A 17,570-nucleotide genomic window follows, 5' to 3' on the forward strand; every position below is an offset into this window, starting at 1 on the left:
CATTTTATATCCCAACTCCTTAGAATTTGTCCAGAGGTATTTTGGCAAATATTTAATAGACGGGTCTTTAAAAAATGTTTTTAATCCCTACCTTATGGTGTTTGTCAATCTCTATGGAATGAATACTCACATTGTGGATGATTTAAAGCTATCAAACTTGACTTCACTGAACGCTGAGTTGGAAAATAAGCACCCTATAACCCAGTGAGCTCATAGGAGCTGGCCCCAACACACTGGATTTATCTATACTTACCATCTCCAGTTCTTCTCTTACTATTATTATCTCTTGAACCCACCTCAATCAGGCTTCTGTTCCCAGCACTCCACTAAAAACACGATTCCTAAGGTCATTAATTCAGCCTTCATTTCACTCCGACTTTCAGCAGCATTTGTTTCAACTGGTCCATTCCTCATTTTTGAAACACTGTCCTGTGGTGTCCAGGACTCAGACTTGCCTGGTTCTCCTTTTACCTTAGTGGCCACTCCTTCTTAGTCACCTTTGCTGAGCTCTACGTGTTGAAATGCCTCAGGACTCAGTCCTCTGTTAGATTTCTTCTCTATCTATACACGTTTCTTAAACTAGTTACTCTTGATGGAAGAATACCACCTCTTAGGGGGACTTTTGAGAGCTTGTGGAGGCAATTTGGTTCTCACAATGATGATGAGAAGTTACTGATGGTTAGAGAGTAGGGGTCAGAGACAGCAGACATCCTGCAATTTGTGGAGAATACTGTGCAACAAGAAATTGTCTCACTCCCCGTATGCTTTTCAAATGACTTTCTGGACATTCATGTACATGAAAAACTCATTTATAATTATAAAAGATGCAAAGTTTTTGCACGATTTAAATATGCACTGGAATTTCTGGGATTGTAACTACCCTGTAAACTAAATATTATTGTACTCTATTGTGTCTAGAACTTAACCAAAAGATGTTCACCATTTTGGAAAAGCACATCATAAAAGAACTGGGGCTCACAGTATTTGACTTGCATTGGGAGCCTGCATTTAGAACTGTTTTATTCATGATGATTCTGTATATGGGTACAAGTCACCTATTTCTTATGACTTCTAGTGTAGTCATGCTTAAGAATTTAAATATTGAATGTAAATCATTTACTATAAGTTATTTACATAGCTCCTTTATACTAAGGTATATTGATTTTTTATAAATCATTTGTGTATATAATACCTGTAAATTGAATTTTAAGAATGCAAAGTGGGCATATAAAATGTTATAAAACAAGGTGTTGGATCTTACACGATTGAGAATTACTGCCCTAGGTGACCCTGTCCAGCTTCAAGGATTTAAATCCATGAAGATACTAATGATTCCCAAGTTTAGATCTCTAGTTTAGACCTCTCAAATGTAAAATGTACAAAACTGAACTTTGAATGTCTACTCTTGTCCCCCCAGTATGCCACAGTGTTCTATATCTCAATAAGCAGCAATACCGTCCACTTACTTACTGAACTAAAATCCTTGGAGTTATCTTTGATTCCTAACTTTTTTACACTCCACCTCCAATGCGTCCACAAAACCTGTCAGATACACCTTCAAAATACATCCACTTCTCAAGACCTAGTCTCTATCACCCTATGCTTAACTAGCATTTCCTCTTGTCTAGACATCAGCAAGAGCTTCTCAACTTATCTCCTGATTTCCACTCTTGACACCCCCCAACATATTCTCTACATAGCTGCCAGAATTACCATTTTAAAATATGAATCATCCCCTAATCAAAATCCTCCAATGGTTCTCCATAACATTTATAATAAAATTGAAGTCTGCAAATGCCTATCATATCTGGTCCACGGGTATTTCTCAGACTTTATTCCTTATAACATTTCCACTTACTCAGTTCCAGCAACATTGCACTTCTTACTGGTCCTTGGACGTAAACATTTTACTGCTTCAGGACGTTTACACTTTCTCTTATCTTTCCCATATATCACTCCTCTCAGTGATTCAATGCTTTGTTCAGAGAGGATCTGCTGACCTTCTAAGTCTGGGTCCAGCCAAAACCAGGAAGGGCTCTATATGATTTAATTAAAGGAATTTGATATAAGGAACTCAGGTGAGGTAAGAATTGGGAAGCTATATTAAAGATAGGGGAGAAATCCAAAGAGTAGCAGGAAGCTACTATCATCCATACAAGCTAGTGGGATATAGGGTGTAGGTGAGGCTACCAGAACCCATAAACCAGGCCCATATGGCAGAAGATAGAACCACCACTAAGGCAAGGCATCTCAAAATGATGATACACCTTCCCCTTCACCAAAAAAATTTGACCTGTTTTTTTTTTTTGATCTGTTTTCTACAGTGCTCAGAAGTATCCCCTTTTCCTCCTTCTCCCTAAACTCAGTATTTTTTTTGAAACAACAAAGCAAACAAACAAAACACACACACACACACACAAAACCCTTGGGTTGGCAAACACTAGGTAGTATATATTAGAACAAAATGGCTAATCATTCAAATGTAGACTTCAAAATCATGCCTTTTATCTCAATCAGATTAAAATTCAAGTCCTCCTGTAACCCACAGAGTCTGATCCCCAACTCCCCTCTCTGATCTCATTTCCCACTACTATCCCCCTTCACTGACTGTATTCCAGCCCCACTGGGATCCTTGCAGTTCCCTGACTATCCAAAGTTACCCCCACCTCAGGGACTTTGCACTTACTCTTTCCTTTGCCTAAACACACTTCTTCCTGAAATCCACCTGATTTATTCCCTCATCTACTTACATGTCTGTTCAGAAAGTCCATAACTAAATACCTTATCTAAATAGCACTACTACCCTTCATCATTCTTACTCCCTTACCTTTCTTTATTTTTTTCATAGCACTCATCACTATCTAACACACTATGTATTGATTTGCTTTTCTGTTTCTTGGAGGTCTCTACTGGCTAGAACACAGCATTGGTCAGTGCTGTATCTCCAGAGACTAGTGCAGTGTCTGGCATAGAATAAGTGCTTAATAAATATTTGATTATTACCCAAAATTACACATAGTTTAAATGTTATCTTCCACAGATATGACCATTATAATTTGCTAGTCATAGAAACAACAAAAACAACAACAACAAGAAGTGTATTTCAGGTCACTACAGGTCTCTTCTTTAGGCTGCTTCATTTGCTTCTTGGGTACTCTACAGCTCGGTGTAGCTGATTAGCCTTACATTAGACCCATGAGGTGGTATTAAAGCTGTTCTTTAGATGTGCCCAGGCAGAACATATTTCAGGGAAGAAATAGTCACTGTAAAATATCTCTCAGTCAGTTTAGAGAAGTAAACCTTTGATACTCAACTTCTTAAGCATCTCTTTGGAATTTTCTATACTTATTACTCTTAACACTGAGTAAGACTTAATAATCAATTCTTTTAGAATAAAAACCCAATAATCATTGATTTCAGCAATGATATTCCCAATTTTCCTTTGATAATTATAATTCCATTTTTTTAAGACAGCTAAAACGTCTTTTGAACTAAAGTGCCAGATAGTGGCAGAACTATTTAGTGGTTCTCTGCATGAATGCCTGACAGTTTTTTACAAATCAACAAATATTTAAAGTCAACAACCAAGAAAGTCTATTAATTGAAAAGCATCTAACTGGAACTGAACTCTCTGAAGAGAATGATCTTGTTTCTCCCTCAATGGCACTGTATATTAAAAAAGAGGATAAAATTAAAACTATTAAGTGTTCCTAATAGAGATGGTTGAAATAAATGATGAGATAATCAGATAATCATTTATTTTAATGAGCCACTGACAATAGAAAATAACTTTATGAAGAAACTCAGTAACAATAGCTAGTAATAAGCCATGATGGGGCTCCGGGTCCCCATCGCTGCACAGCAGCCAGGCGGTGCCAGGGATTTGGATGTCCGTGGCTCTGGGGGACCATTACTTCACCTGCCACATGTTTTACCTTCTTCAGTGTACTTGAAAATTGCCAGTAATTGGAAGATTACTAAGAAGATGTCCATGTCGCACAAATTTCAGACAAGCGTGTAGGTGAAGCCAGTGAATAACATTTATAAGTGCATGTGTGGCTGAGAACGCTAGTGGTCTGCATTGGGAGGATTATAGATCTTGTGCTGTGTATGCTTCTTTGTGTGAGTTTGTCTATATATCTATGCTTTTACCATTTTACCTAGTGTTCTGTCTGTCCGGTTTTTTTTTTTTTTATACAGTTATTAGCACTTGTTATCATTGGTGGATTTGTTTATTGGTTTGGTTGCTTTCTTCTTTCCTACTTACTTTTTTTTATTAATTTTTAAATTTTATCTTAAATAATTTTTTAATTTTTAATTTTAATAACTTTCTATTTTGTTTGATTTGATTTTCTTCTTTCTTTCTTTCTTTTTTTCTCCCTTTTCTTCTGAGCTGGGTGGCTGACAGGGTCTTGGTGCTCCGGCTGGGTGTCAGGCCTGTGCCTCTGAGGTGGGAGAGCCGAGTTCAGGACATTGGTCCACCAGAGACCTCCTGGCTCCATGTAATATCAAATGGCGAAAGATCTCCCAGAGATCTCCATCTAAACGTTAAGACTCAGCTCCACTCAACGACCAGCAAGCTACACTGCTGGACACCCTATGCCAAAAAATTAGTAAGACAGGAACACAACCCCACCTATTGGCAGAGAGGCTGCCTAAAATCGTAATAAGGTCACAGACACCCCTTAAGCAAAATGAGAAGACAGAGACACACAGCAGATGAAGGAGCAAGGCAAAAATCCACCAGACCAAACAAATGAAGAGGAAATAGGCAGTCTACCTGAAAAAGAATTTAGAGTAATGATAGTAAAGATGATCCAAAATCTTGGCAATAGAATGGAGACAATACAAGAAACATTTTAAAAGGACCCAGAAGAATTAAGAGCAAACATACAATGATGAACAACACAATAAATGAAATTAAAAATTCTCTAGAAGGAATCAATAGCAGAATAACTGAGGCAGAAGAACGGATAAGGGACCTGGAAGATAAAATAGTGGAAATAACTACCACAGAGCAGAATAAAGAAAAAAGAGTGAACAGAATTGACGACAGTCTAAGAGACCTCTGGGAAAACATTAAACACACCAACATTCGAATTATAGGGGTCCCAGAAGAAGAAGAGAAAAAGAAAGGGACTGAGAAAATATTTGAAGAGATTATAATTGAAAACTTCCTTAATATGGGAAAGGAAATAGTCAATCAAGTCCAGGAAGGACAGAGAGTCCCATACAGGATAAATCCAAGGAGAAACACGCCATGACACATATTAATCAAACTATCAAAAATTAAATACAAAGAAAAAATATTAAAAGCAGCAAGGGAAAAACAACAAATAACATACAAGTGAATCCCCATAAGGTTAACAGCTGATCTTTCAGCAGAAACTCTGCAAGCCAGAAGGGAGTGGCAGGACATATTTAAGGTGATGAAAGGGAAAAACCTACAACCAAGATTACTCTACTCAGCAAGAATCTCATTCAGATTCGACAGAGAAATTAAAACCTTTACAGACAAGCAAAAGCTAAGAGAATTCAGCACCACCTAACCAGCTTTACAACAAATGCTAAAGGAACTTTTCTAGATGGGAAACACAAGAAAAGGAAAAGACCTACAATAACAAACCCAAAACAATTAAGAAAATGGTAATAGGAACATACATATCAATAACTACCTTAAATGTAAATGGATTAAATGCTCTAACCAAAATGAATAGACTGGCTGAATGGATACAAAAACAAGACCTGTATATATGCTGTCTACAAGAGACCCGCTTCAGGCCTAGGGACACATAGAGACTGAATGTGAAGGGATAGAAAAAAATATTCCATACAAATGGAAATCAAAAGAAAGCTGGAGTAGCAATTCTCATATCAGACAAAATCAACTTTAAAAATAAAGACTATTACAAGAGAGAAAGAAGGACACTACATAATGATCAATGGCTCAAACCAAGAAGAAGATATAACAATTGTAAATATATATGCACCCAACATAGGAGCACCTCAATACATAACGTAAATGCTAACAGACATAAAAGGGGAAATCGACAGTAACACAGTCATAATAGGGGACTTTAACACCCCACTTTCACCAATGGACAGATCATCCAAAATGAAAATAAATAAGGAAACACAAGCTTTAAATGATACATTAAACAAGATGGACTTAATTGATATTTATAGGACATTCCATCCAAAAACAACAAAATGCACTTTCTTCTCAAGTGCTCATGGAACATTCTCGAGGATAGATCATATCTGGGGTCACAAATCAAGCTTTGGTAAATTTAAGAAAATTGAAATTGTATCAAGTATCTTTTCCAACCACAACGCTATGAGACTAGATATCAATTACAAGAAAAAATCTGTAAAAAATTCAAACACATGGAAGCTAAACAATATACTACTAAAAAACCAAGAGATCACTGAAGAAATCAAAGAGGAAATCAAAAAATACCTAGAAACAAATGACTGAAAACATGACAACCCAAAACCTATGGGATGCAGCAAAAGCATTTCTAAGAGGGAAATTTATAGCAATACAATCCCACCTCAAGAAACAAAAAACATCTCAAATAAACGACCTAACCTTACACCTAAAGCAATTAGAGAAAGAAGAACAAAAAAACCCCAAAGTTAGCAGAAGGAGAGAAATCATAAAGATTAGATCAGAAATAAATGAAAAAGAAATGAAAGAAACAATAGCCAAGATCAATAAAACTAAAAGCTGCTTCTTTGAGAAGATAAACAAAATTGATAAACATTAGCCAGACTCATCAAGAAGAAAAGGGAGAAGACTCAAATCAATAGAATTAGAAATGAAAAAGGACAAGTAACAATTGACGCTGCAGAAATACAAAGGATCATGAGAGATTACTACAAGCAACTATATGCCAATAAAATGGACAACCTGGAAGAAATGGACAAATTCTTACAAAAGCATAACTTCCTGAGACTGAACCAGGAAGAAACAGGAAATATAAACAGACCAATCACAGCACTGAAATTGAGACTGTGATCAAAAATCTTCCAACAAACAAAAGTCCAGGACCAGATGGCTTCACAGGTGAATTCTATCAAACATTTAGAGAAGAGCTAACCCCTATCCTTCTCAAACTCTTCCAAAATATACCAGAGGGAGGAACACTCCCAAACTCATTCTACGAGGCCACCATCACCCTGACACCAAAACCAGACAGAGAGGTCACAAAGAAAGAAAACTACAGGCCAATATCACTGATGAACATAGTTGCAAAAATCCTCAACAAAATACTAGCAGAATCCAACAGCACATTAAAAGGATCATACACCATGATCAAGTGGGGTTTATCCCAGGAATGCAAGGATTCTTCAATATATGCAAATAAATCAATGTAATACACCATATTAATAAACTGAAGTATAAAAACGATATGATCATCTCAATAGATGCAGAAAAAGCTTTTGACAAAATTCAACACCCATTTATGATAAAAACCCACCAGAAAGTAGGCATAGAGGAAACTTACTTCAACATAATAAAGGCCATATATGACAAACCCACAGCCAACATCGTTCTCAGAGGTGAAAAACTGAAACCATTTCCTCTAAGATCAGGAATAAGACAAGGTTGTCCACTCTCACCACTATTATTCCACATAGTTTTGGAAGGTTTAGTCACAGCAATCAGAGAAGAAAAAGAAATAAAAGGAATCCAAATCGGAAAAGAAGAAAAGCTGTCACTATTTGCAGATGACATAATACTATACATAGAGAATCCTAAAGATGCTACTAGAAAACGACTAGAGCTAATCAATGAATTTGGTAAAGTAGCAGGATACAAAATTAATGCACAGAAATCTCTTGCATTCTTATACACTAAGGATGAAAAACCTGAAAGAGAAATTAAGGAAACACTCCCCTTTACCACTGCAACAAAAAGAATAAAATACCTAGGAATAAACCCACCTAAGGAGACAAAAGACCTGTATGCAGAAAACTACAAGACACTGATGAAAGAAATTAAAGATGATACAAACAGATGGAGAGATATACCATGTTCTTGGACTGGAAGAATCAATATTGTGAAAATGACTCTACTACCCAAAGCAATCTACAGATTCAATGCAATCCCAAGCAAACAACCAATGGCATTTTTCACAGAACTAGAACAAAAAATTTCACAATTTGTATGGAAACACAAAAGACCCCGAATACCCAAAGCAATCTTGAGAAAGAAAAACGGACCTGGAGGAATCAGGCTCCCAGACTTCAGACTATAATACAAAGCTACAGTAATCAAGCGAGTATAGTACTGGCACAAAAACAGAAATATCGATCAATGGAACAGGATAGAAAGCCCAGAGATAAACCCAGGCACATATGGTCACCTTATTTTTGATAAAGGAGGCAAGAATATACAATGGAGAAAAACAGCCTTTTCAATGAGTGGTGCTGGGAAAAGTGGACAGCTACATGTAAAAGAGTGAAATTAGAACGCTCCCTAACACCATACACAAAAATAAACTCAAAATGGATTAAAGACCTAAATGTAAGGCCAGACACTATAAAATTCTTAGAGGACAACATAGGCAGAACACTCTATAACATACATCACTGCAAGATCCTTTTGACCCACCTCTTAGAGAAATGCAAATATAAACACAAATAAACAAATAGGACCTAATGAAACTTAAAAGCTTTTACATAGCAAAGGAAACCATAAACAAGACGAAAATACAACCATCAAAATTGGAGAAAATATTTGCAAATGAAGCAACTGACAAAGGATTAATCTCCAAAATTTACAAGCAGCTCATGAAGCTCAATATCAAGAAAACAAACAACCCAATCCAAAAATGGGCAGAAGACTTAAATAGACATTTCTCCAAAGAAGATATACAGATTGCCAACAAACACATGAAAGGGTACTCAACATCACTAATCATTAGAAAAATGCAAATCAAAACTACAATGAGGGATTACCTCACACCAGTCAGAATGGCCATCATCAAAAAATCTACAAACAATAAATGCTGGAGAGGCTGTGGAGAAAAGGGAACCCTCTTGCACTGTTGATGGGAATGTAAATTGATACAGCCACTATGGAGGACAGTATGGAGGTTCCTTAGAAAATTAAAAATAGAACTACCATATGACCCAGCAATCCCACTACTGGGCATATACCCTGAGAAAACCATAATTCAAAAAGAGTCATGTACCACAATGTTCATTGCAGCTCTATTTACAATAGCCCAGACATCTGTCCATCGACAGATGAATGGATAAAGAAGATGTGGCACATATATACAATGGAATATTACTCAGCCATAAAAAGACAAAAAATTGAGCTATTTGTAGTGAGGTGGATGGACCTAGAGTCTGTCATACAGAGTGAAGTAAGTCAGAAAGAGAAAAACAAATACCATATGCTAACACATATATATGGAATCTAAAAAAAAAAAAAAAAAGGTTATGAAGAACCTAGGGGCAGGACAGGAATAAAGACACAGACATAGAGAATGTACTTAAGGACACAGAGAGGGGGAAGTGTAAGCAGGGACGAAGTGAGAGAGTGGCATGGACATATATACGCTACCAAATATAAAATTGATAGCTAGTAGGAAGCAGCCACATAGCACAGGGAAATCAGCTCGGTGCTTTGTGACCACCAGAGGGGTGGGATAGGGAGGGTGGGAGGGAGACGCCAGAGGGAGGAGATATGGGGATATATGTATATGTATGGCTGATTCACTTTGTTATAAAGCAGAAATTAACACACCATTGTAGAGCAATTATACTCCAATAAAGTTGTTTAAAAAATAAAAATAAAAAATAAGCCCTGATAAACTTTCTGCTTACCCTGATGAATTAAATTATGACTTCATTATGCTTGTTACCCTTCAGATATAGAATTCTATCAATTACCATTCATTATTGAAGTTAATTCTTATTATATTGGGATTCTTACCAGAGAAGAATTTCAGCTCATTCTTTATTTGCCAAACAGTGCAGAACAATTTTTATTATATCAACTAGTTCTGAGCTTATGAGAATTACTATTTGTATACTACACCAGTATTCTTCTAACAATGGACTACAATGATCTCTTCCGAAAGCTATCAAATGAATAATATGAATTTAAGCCTGATTTTTCATGATTCCAAATAGGTCATCACTGCTCAAAGATCTTTGGATTAGTTTCTTTGTTTGCCCATTAAATCCTATGTTGCATATTTTCCCCATTTTCTTCTCATCTCCATTTCCAAGCTGAGTGCTCTTTCTAGAGACAAAGGATTTTATACATACTATTATTATTTAACTGTATAATATAAGCTCTTTCAACTGTCCTTTCTAAAATATCTCTTCTCTATTACATAACATCTTGTCCTTTCCTAATTTTTACAATAATTAGTCCCCCCCTTTCCAGTACTAACTTCTTAAGCTGCATTTGCAAATACATTTCTTCTAGTCCTCAGTTTCCATCCTCACTCCTTTATTGACTCCTTCTCCTCTGCCTTCCAGTACCAATAAGTCTTCCCTTGATCCTAATCTAATCAACTAGCAAGTTATCAATACCATTTACATTATGATGCTCCAAATCCTTCAAAGATTCCCTAACATCTCTAAGTTGTTCTAACTTCTTGTCAAGGCATTCAAGATCTTTACCATGCTGACCCTAAATGGTTTTTCCATACTACTCCCCAGAACAATATCTTTGCTTCTGCTAGGCTGACTGACTCACACTTCTCAAATAAGGTTTAATCATTACCTTCCTTGATTTTTGACAGTGCTGTGGATTTCACTTAAATGACCTTCTTCTTTCTTCATTTGTCTAATTTTCAATGTTCAGTTCAAATTTTATCTTCTCTGTGAAGCTTCTCTTATTGCCCGAGATTACACTGAATCTGCCTTTTTCTGATTCTGTATAGTTTTCACAAACCAACTCCTAGTTTAGCATTCAATTAAAAATTATTTTTTATTTACATTTGCATCGTTTCCTTTGAATAGTCAAAGTAAACAACCAGCCAACAAGCTCACATTTACTGAGCACTCACTTGTCAGTCACTCTGTTGGGCAAAGGGAATATAAGAATGAATAATGTTTATTTACTCAGAACTCTTAATACAATGCACCTTTCAGATAATAAAAAAAATCTTATCAATAAAAGAGTAAAACATCACCAACAGACCTGCTATTATAAATGACCACTATTCAAAAGATGTTGTAGAGTTGCTATATATACAGATAATACCATGCAGACAGTCATGCAAGAACTGGAAGATTTGTGTGATCTCAATCCCAGGTGTCGATTATTTTGAAAGTAAAACCAACCACTAATTTTAAAATGACATTTTCTAAAAGACATTTCAGTGTTCCCACTATTTCCAGTACATCTGACAAGCAGGTAGAAATCTATGATTTGCAATCACATGAACAACACACTATTAATTACTGATATCCAAGGTATTCCAATTCCAAAAATGCATCTTACAGAAGAAAAAAAGACACATGAATGTTAAAACTGTACAAGCAAAGAAGGAAAACAAAACAACAGCTTGAGAACACATACACATTTCTATACATGCTGGTCATTCCACTACTTAGACATCAAAATTATTGTTATGACCCATTATTTTCAAAGTGTATATTTTAAAACTCTATGTTCTACATACCTGTCCAGTCTCCTACTATTTTAAGGTGGACCCCAAATGTTGCTTTGGTTTCAGTAGGACACTAAAAAAATAAATAAATACTGGAATCAATTCTGAATAATAATTATATAGTACCAGAGTATGATTCAATTACTACTTTTATTCTCATAGAAAATCTCCAAAATCAATAAGAAATAGAAAGGAATGGACTAAAAAAAATCTATACAGATCCTCATTAGTGGGAGAAAAAAAGCAATGCCAACCAGTCAATAAGACACTATACGTTTCTCGAAAAGCCCATATGTATTATATAAAACAAAAAATACACATAGTCTAAAATGGCTAGTATATTCCATCTAACCATAAATCTTGCTTAAATATATTTTGAGTTAAAGTATTTAAGAGGACACAGCTTTTAACCACGAAGGAAGAAATGGAGACTGATGATTTTAGTGTCTTTTTCTTTGCAGATATTCTTATATGCTTCACATCCTAACAAATTCCGGGGAAATGAAAAAAATAATTATCAATGTGACCTGAATTTTCTGTGTCCAATGAAGAAACTCCTACTGAAAGAGTTTTATTTCATTCCCTCCCATAATTCTCAGAAGAAATCTGGAGTAAAGTGGCAAGGGTACCTGAGGAGGGGAGTGAGCTGTGGTACTGGAGGTAAGAAAAAGTACCTGTGGTCCCGTGTTTAGCAAATATAGGAAACAACCACATAGTAAAAATGAGAGAATAATTTTTAGTTCACAATAAGAAAATGCAGTATCTCCCTTTATTTTACAGAATACCAATCCCTTTCCACAATTCTAAAATTCAGAAATTTTCAAAAATGAGTTTTTTCATAACACATTTGGTGGCACTATCAGACCTGAATTGATGGGAAGGTAATGATGGGAGGTTAATACTTCTGTATAAAAGTTCATACAGAACTATTTTCCTACAGAAATACCCATTTGTTTAAGAATGCTGCCTCATATCCTACTAGAGATCTTAGGTAATATATTAATTATGCATACCTTTTACAACCCTCAAAATTCTGAATTCCGAAAATACATCTAGCATAAGGGTTATGGGTAAGGGATCATCTGCATGTGACTAGCCAGTGTTCATTGAATATCATGTACCAAGGGCAGGGCTAAGTGCCTCATTTCTAAAAGTTCACAATAACCCTGGTGAGTTGTATTTCATAGTTAAGGAAATTGAGTAATTAAGACTTAAAATCAACTTTTAACAACCTTTATGGGAAAAGAATTTTAAAAAGAGTGGATATATATATAACTGATTCACTTTGCTATACAGCAGAAACTAACATAACATTTTAAATCAACTATATGCCAATAAAAATTTTTAAAAATAAAAAAAATTTTTTTAAAGGAAAAAAATAAATCAACTTGCCCAAGACAGAGTTTGGGTCTGGGTTTGTCTGACTACACAGTTCGTAACTATGGCAGGCCACTGTCTCCACTAAAGCAAAGATATGGAAAATGGCTAAGGATTGCATGAGAAGTCAAATGGAGTAGGGGGAAAAAAAGGATTTGTTGAAAATTAGTGGAATCAATGTACAACAATATGAATTAAGGGGAAATATGGGCTGAAGTTAAAGCACAGATGAAAGAATATGCCAGTGGCTCTGAGGGCCTTGTGATAGAGAATGGGTTACATGAAGTAAGTTGAAGATCCTCGAGCTCACTATGTTGACTAATTAACGTAGGTCACATAGGGATGCTCTAAGGAAAAGAAATAAAGGAAGGTGAAGACACCATGGAGATATGTAAACAACTCATCAAAGCAGATAAGTAGCTTGGAGGTCAGTGAAAACACTAAATAAAAAGTTAGGTATTAATCATTTCTTCATGACAAATCATAAACAAACTAAAAAGCACATGTTCAGGGTTGAGATTTATTGTAACATGGAATTTCCAAACCACTATTCCACAATCAGTGTTTCTAATAGGATTATTACTACTAACTGTAGTTTAAAATATTGAAATAAATGAAAAGAATATAAAAATCATATTACTTAAATATTATTTATATTATTAAAATGATATTACTTCATTTATAATTCTGACTCTAACGTTTAATTATTTAATTTACATTCTAGTTTTTAATAACTCCAAGAGCAATGTTTTGTCATTAGTAAATCTCCAAATAAGATGATGTGATCTGTAAAAACCCACCACCACTTTTACTTCGTACTATCAATACTTAACGCTGGCCAGAGCTTCTATGCTGTAAAAGTTGTAGCTGCCAGAAAGCAAGAATCCCAACAGAGTTCCAAGCTACCAATCTGATTGTTCCCATGTCTCTTGATGTTTCCCTTATTGTGAACTAAATCTTAGGTTACGAAAAGAAGATCTAAGCCAAGAAGATAGAATAGGGAGCAACAAAGTTAGTCTTTCTATGCCTGAGTGCGCATCTGGCTTGATTTAATCTTATAATGTATTCTAAAGGAAAATGTACATTTTGCCAAATATTCATAACTCTGTTCTATTCTTTCAGTGCAGACATTGTAAAAGATAATTACATATGATGTTTAACATTCCCTCAGGCCTTGTAGGAGCCTATAAACCTCCTTCTTCTAAGTGTTGGCCAAATGTATCAGGATAGCTTTTAAGGCTGATCTGGTTGTGAACAGGTAGAACACAATATTGTTCCTCTCAAACTCTTGGGAATGATGCCTTTATAAATTACTGATACTTCCTCAAACTAGCTAGGAATTAAGAAGACAGATTTTAACAGAGTCTTTGCCCAATCATATCACCCCAGATTTGAAGGGGGCCTGCACAGAATAGCACACAGAATGACTTCAGCATGTGTGGTTTGAAAACATGACTGAAAATCTTAGAATCACATTTTAGTACCTTTGCACAAATAATGTTCAGATTCATTAATGTTGTCTAAAGCACAGTGTAGTGATTCCTTAATGTTGTTTCACTATCTTTTTAAAAGTGTTTAGAAAACTTCTCAAAGGGAAGAAATAATAAAGTATTCATATCTTTGGCTACCTTGTTTCTCTTAGAACATTAAAAATAAATATGCTAATGACAAATTTTCAGTTAAAAAATGTTGTAGGACATGTAGTAAAGTTCACATTATTAAAATTAAAACAGATATTAGGGGACTTCCCTGGTGGCACAGTAGTTAAGAATCCACCTGCCAATGCAGGGGACACGGGTTCGTGCCCTGGTCCGGGAAGATCCCACATGCCGTGGAGCAACTAAACCCGTGCGCCACAACTACTTAGCCTGTGCTCTAGAATCTGAGAGCCACAACTCCTGAGCCCACGTGCCACAACTACTGAAGCTCACGCGCCTAGAGCTCGTGCTCCGCAACAAGAGAAGCCACCGCAACGAGAAGCCCACGCACCACAATGAAGAGTAGCCTCCACTCTCCGCAACTAGAGAAAGCCCACATGCAGCAACGAAGACCCAACGCAGCCATAAATAAATAAATAAATAAAGAAATAAATAAATAAATAATAAATAAAATTTATAAAAACAGATATTAGGGCTTCCCTGGTGGCGCAGTGGTTGAGAATCTGCCTGCTAATGCAGGAAACACGGGTTCGAGCCCTGGTCTGGGAAGATCCCACATGCCGCGGAGCGACTGGGCCCGTGAGCCACAACTGCTGAGCCTGCGCGTCTGGAGCCTGTGCTCCGCAACAAGAGAGGCCACAATGGTGAGAGGCCCGCGCACCGCGATGAAGAGTGGCCCCCACTTGCCACAACTGGAGAGAGCCCTAGCACAGAAACGAAGACCCAACATAGCAATCAATCAATCAATCAATAAAGAAATCTTAAAAAAAAAAAAAAAAAAAAAGTTGCTTATATTTAAAAAAAAAAAAAAAAACAGATATTAGTGTTTTCCCTCTATACATAGAAATACATTGATGAGACTATATGATACATTGTTAAGAATATTAATTTCTGGGAAGTAAAATTGAAGACAGAGAAAATAACTCATTTCATACACATCTATTTTTAAAATTTATTATTAAGCTTTTTAATGTTTATAATTTTAAATACTTTAAAAGTTTAATTTAAAATATAAACATTAAAACATTCCTGAGTCTTACTTTAGTCTCACTTAAGTTTCCTATATAAAGAGAATGGAGTTTGGCTGATGTTGACCTTAATATAAGTAGCAGAATACACATCACCTAGTTTAAGGAGAAGAAAATAAAATGACAGAATTTGCAAGAGACCTGGGGGAATGTGTACTTTGATATCCTGGAGAAAAACAACCTTTTCTTTCAAATTATTTGTTCAAAATGGCATTGGGTTTTTAATGTGCTCAAATGACTAATGATTTTATAACAGTCCCACAAAAATATAAACAGATATTACATAATCATCTTACATCTGAGAACAAAATGTAAAAATGATGTCACTGCACAGGAATTCATTCAACACAGAAAATGAATTTAAAAGCCACCATGTGTTTATTTTAAATCAAGAGCTTTGCAACAATAAATAAAAATAATTCTAAAATGGATGTTACTATGTTAAATATTAAATTTTCAATGGAACAAATTTCTTAAACCAGAGAAAATGATCACAGAATATGATGTTCTTTAATCATTATTGTCAGGTCTTTATTTTTAACCCTCTTTTCCAAAGCTCTAGTTTCACATTTTCTATGCCTGCTAGATAATTTCTACTTGAAATTTGCTCTAAATGTAATATATCTAAAATTGCTGTTATCTTCTTTCCCAAATTATCTTCTCCTTCTAATTCCCCTAGGTCTGGACATGGAACTTACATCCCACCAGAACAGAGGTTCAAATCTCAGAGTAATACCAGGTATTTCTCTTCCTGCCAGCATTCAATCAATTTTCAAGTCCTTTCAAATAATATTACCAAAGAAAACATCTGATCACAGCAATCTCCTACTGATTAACCTTTCGTATCCTCTTATGGGAAAACACGCACATTCTTTCTTTCCTACGGTCCCTGACCAACCACATTTGTTCCAAATTCTTTCCAATTTTATATTCTATTTTTCCTCTTTGATTCACTCTAATCCAGCTAAGCCAACATGGATCAACTAATATATTTTCTTGTCTCTTCATTTTCCCACTTACTAGTATACTCATTTAGAATGACTTCATTCCCATTTCTCATATTGGACACTGGTAATTCTTTAAGGCCCATCTCAAATGCTACCACTTTCATGAAGAAATCTTGATTTCCCATGCTACAAAAATCCCTCTCTTCTCTGAAATTCCAAATTACTTGACTTTTATGCCCTTTATTACAGTTTACCTCTTTAATTTTGTGTAATTTTTCCAGTATTAATATACTATAAGTGTCTTGAGATCAAGAACGATTTCTAAATCATTATCATATATTCCATAACATCTTACCCTTATTGGGTGTGCATTCAAATATCAGTTAATAAAATATTGGAGAATTAACCTGAGAATGAATAAGGACTTCAGCAATGGGCAATTCTTCTACAATTTATTCAAACATTCAACAAACATGTATTGAGTATTAAAAAGTTTCACAGACTATACTAGGAGCTCATGTAACTTCACAAATGAGGACTGTTCTAAAAGTAAGAGAGGAGATAATGAGCCAGGAGCGCAAAATCCATCACAATTAGTGCAGCATCGTGACCCTAAACGTTTTGACAAACATAACATTTCAATATTTACTGGTTTACTTGAAGGAAAAAGTTAGTGTTTACTTGTATGGTTTCATGAAAAAAATGCTAAATATTAAACAGAAAGATCCTGGAAAAGTATGTAAGTGAGATTTTTGCTAACTTCAATGGAATATGTGCATTTATCTCAACTCCCTCAAAAGAAAAAAACCAAAACACTGAAATAACAATTTATGAATATAAAAATACACATGACAATATCAAAGGTAACACAGGGAATGATAACAACAATAGAGAGGTGTCAACATATTTTGAAAG

At 35.4% G+C, this 17,570-nt stretch overlaps 1 protein-coding gene across 2 annotated transcripts in view; it reads right to left on the reverse strand.

Moving 5' to 3' along the window:
• NOX4 (NADPH oxidase 4) overlaps nt 1-17,570 on the reverse strand; it is a 142,286-nt gene that overhangs the window by 53,360 nt on the left and 71,356 nt on the right. For both annotated transcript variants that reach the window (XM_007168474.3, XM_057553476.1), the window contains one exon: nt 11,658-11,718. In XM_007168474.3, coding sequence (XP_007168536.1) covers nt 11,658-11,718 — 61 coding nt within the window. The remainder of the gene's footprint in view (nt 1-11,657; nt 11,719-17,570) is intronic.

This window comes from Balaenoptera acutorostrata, chromosome 9 (assembly GCF_949987535.1).
Source record: "Balaenoptera acutorostrata chromosome 9, mBalAcu1.1, whole genome shotgun sequence".
NCBI lineage: Eukaryota > Metazoa > Chordata > Mammalia > Artiodactyla > Balaenopteridae > Balaenoptera > Balaenoptera acutorostrata.